This window comes from Stegastes partitus, unplaced genomic scaffold (genome assembly GCF_000690725.1).
Source record: "Stegastes partitus isolate 25-593 unplaced genomic scaffold, Stegastes_partitus-1.0.2 Scaffold79, whole genome shotgun sequence".
Classification (NCBI taxonomy): domain Eukaryota; kingdom Metazoa; phylum Chordata; class Actinopteri; family Pomacentridae; genus Stegastes; species Stegastes partitus.
The window spans coordinates 461,025-462,857 of NW_007577810.1; the positions used below are offsets into that span (position 1 = coordinate 461,025).

General features: G+C 48.3%; 1 protein-coding gene across 1 annotated transcript; it reads left to right on the top strand.

Moving 5' to 3' along the window:
- Positions 1-344: 344 nt before the first annotated feature.
- On the top strand, positions 345-1,500 carry npy8br (neuropeptide Y receptor Y8b). The gene has a single exon (XM_008276699.1). It carries the CDS (start codon positions 400-402, stop codon positions 1,498-1,500), a length of 1,101 nt encoding a protein of 366 aa, XP_008274921.1. The 5' UTR covers positions 345-399.
- The last annotated feature ends 333 nt before the right edge of the window (positions 1,501-1,833 follow it).

Consider the following 1,833-nt stretch of genomic DNA (forward strand, 5'->3'; position numbering starts at 1 on the left):
TGCTGCGAATTTTAAAATCCTATCCTGCAGCAAGAGAATCCTTGTTTTAAAGGAGTCTAATGATCAAACGACTTTTTTCTGCAAGTGATGGTCAATTTCCTTTTTCATGTTACTATTTCAATGGGAGCTAAATTTCAATTGGAGTGATAAATAAATCCTTTAATATGAAAAAAAAAACACTCAAACTTAAAAGTACAGTTTCCTAAGGTTACTAATTTTTTCTGCTTTTTTTTTTTTTTTTAGGCTACAAATGAAGATTGCTGAAAAGCCTGCCAGAGACTAAGGATTGGGAAAAACTAAAAAATGCAAATATTATTCATGAAGTAATTACAGCAGGTGTGTCAAAATAAATTAGTTCAATTAGTTATTTGGCTTTGAAGTGAGCGCAGGAAAGCCACCATGGAGCTGCAGCACAGCACCAATCACAACCAAGCCCTGTGGAGAGAGATACCATGGGACTTCACTGACTGCTCGCTCTCGGTGAGCGGTACCACTCTCCTCATCATTGCTTACAGCACAGTGATGGCAGTGGGTCTCATTGGGAACTCCTGCCTCGTGTTTGTCATCACGCGGCACAAGGAGATGCACAACGTCACCAACATCTTCATTGCCAACCTGTCTTGTTCAGACATTCTTATGTGCATCATATGCCTGCCGGTCACTATTATCTACACGCTGATGGACCACTGGATCCTCGGGGAAACCCTCTGTAAGCTCACGCCCTTCATCCAGTGCATATCAGTCACCGTCTCCATCTTCTCCCTCGTCCTCATTGCCATGGAGCGCTACCAGCTCATTGTCCACCCGACCGGATGGAAGCCCATGGTGAGCCAATCCTACCTGGCAGTGGCCATCACCTGGATCGTGGCCTGCCTCATCTCGGTGCCTTTCCTCTCATACAGCGTACTCACCTTGCCTTTCCAGAACCTGAGCCTGCCCTTCCCTGTCAGTGACCACTATGTTTGCATGGAGTCGTGGCCGTCAGTTCAAGAGCGGCGAGCTTACTTCACCTCCCTGCTCATCTTCCAGTACTTCCTTCCTCTGGTCCTCATCATGGGCTGCTACCTGCACCTATTCCTGCGCCTCAGGAGGAGGAAGGACATGGTGGAGCGCGGCAAGAACACCACCCAAAAGAAGAACAAGGGCTCTTTGAGGATCAACGCCATGCTGATGTCCATAGTGGTGGCGTTCGCCCTGTCCTGGCTCCCTCTCAACATCTTCAACACAGTGTTCGACTGGTACCACGAGGCCATCCCGTCCTGCGGCCACGACATCATCTTCTCATTCTGTCACCTCACGGCCATGATCTCCACCTGTGTCAACCCCATCATCTACGGTTTCCTGAACAACAACTTCCAGAAGCAGCTCAAGTCCACGCTGTTGCGCTGTCGCTGCTGGGGGGTGGCAGAGAGGTACGAGAGTGTCCCGCTCTCTACTGTCAGCACAGAGGTTACCAAGGGGTCGGTCCTGAGTAATGGATCTATCAGCATCAATACTTAAATCCAAGCCCTTTCAGGGAAAGACAAAGACACTGGTGGGGGCTCCGCAGCCCTCATTGTGCCATCCTTTGGAGCTTTTGTTGCTTTGCTGCGTGCAAAAGTAAGGCTGACATTTGCAAAGTTATAAACCTCACAATAGCAGCCCAGAGGGAGCGGGGCTGAAGACACTTAACCAGCAGTGCCCTCGATTCAGTATGAGCTCACATGTAAGAGGAAGTAGATAACAAAATGATGGTGCAAAGGTTGGACAAGTATAAGCACTGCAGGGCAACAAGAGACACTCTACATGAGCACATTTGCAACTGTTGTCTGTATAGTCCATTCCCAATGTGCT

Excerpts from the sequence above, each read along its gene's own strand:
- npy8br (XM_008276699.1), top strand. The coding sequence starts at position 400 with ATGGAGCTGCAGCACAGCACCAATCACAACCAAGCCCTGTGGAGAGAG.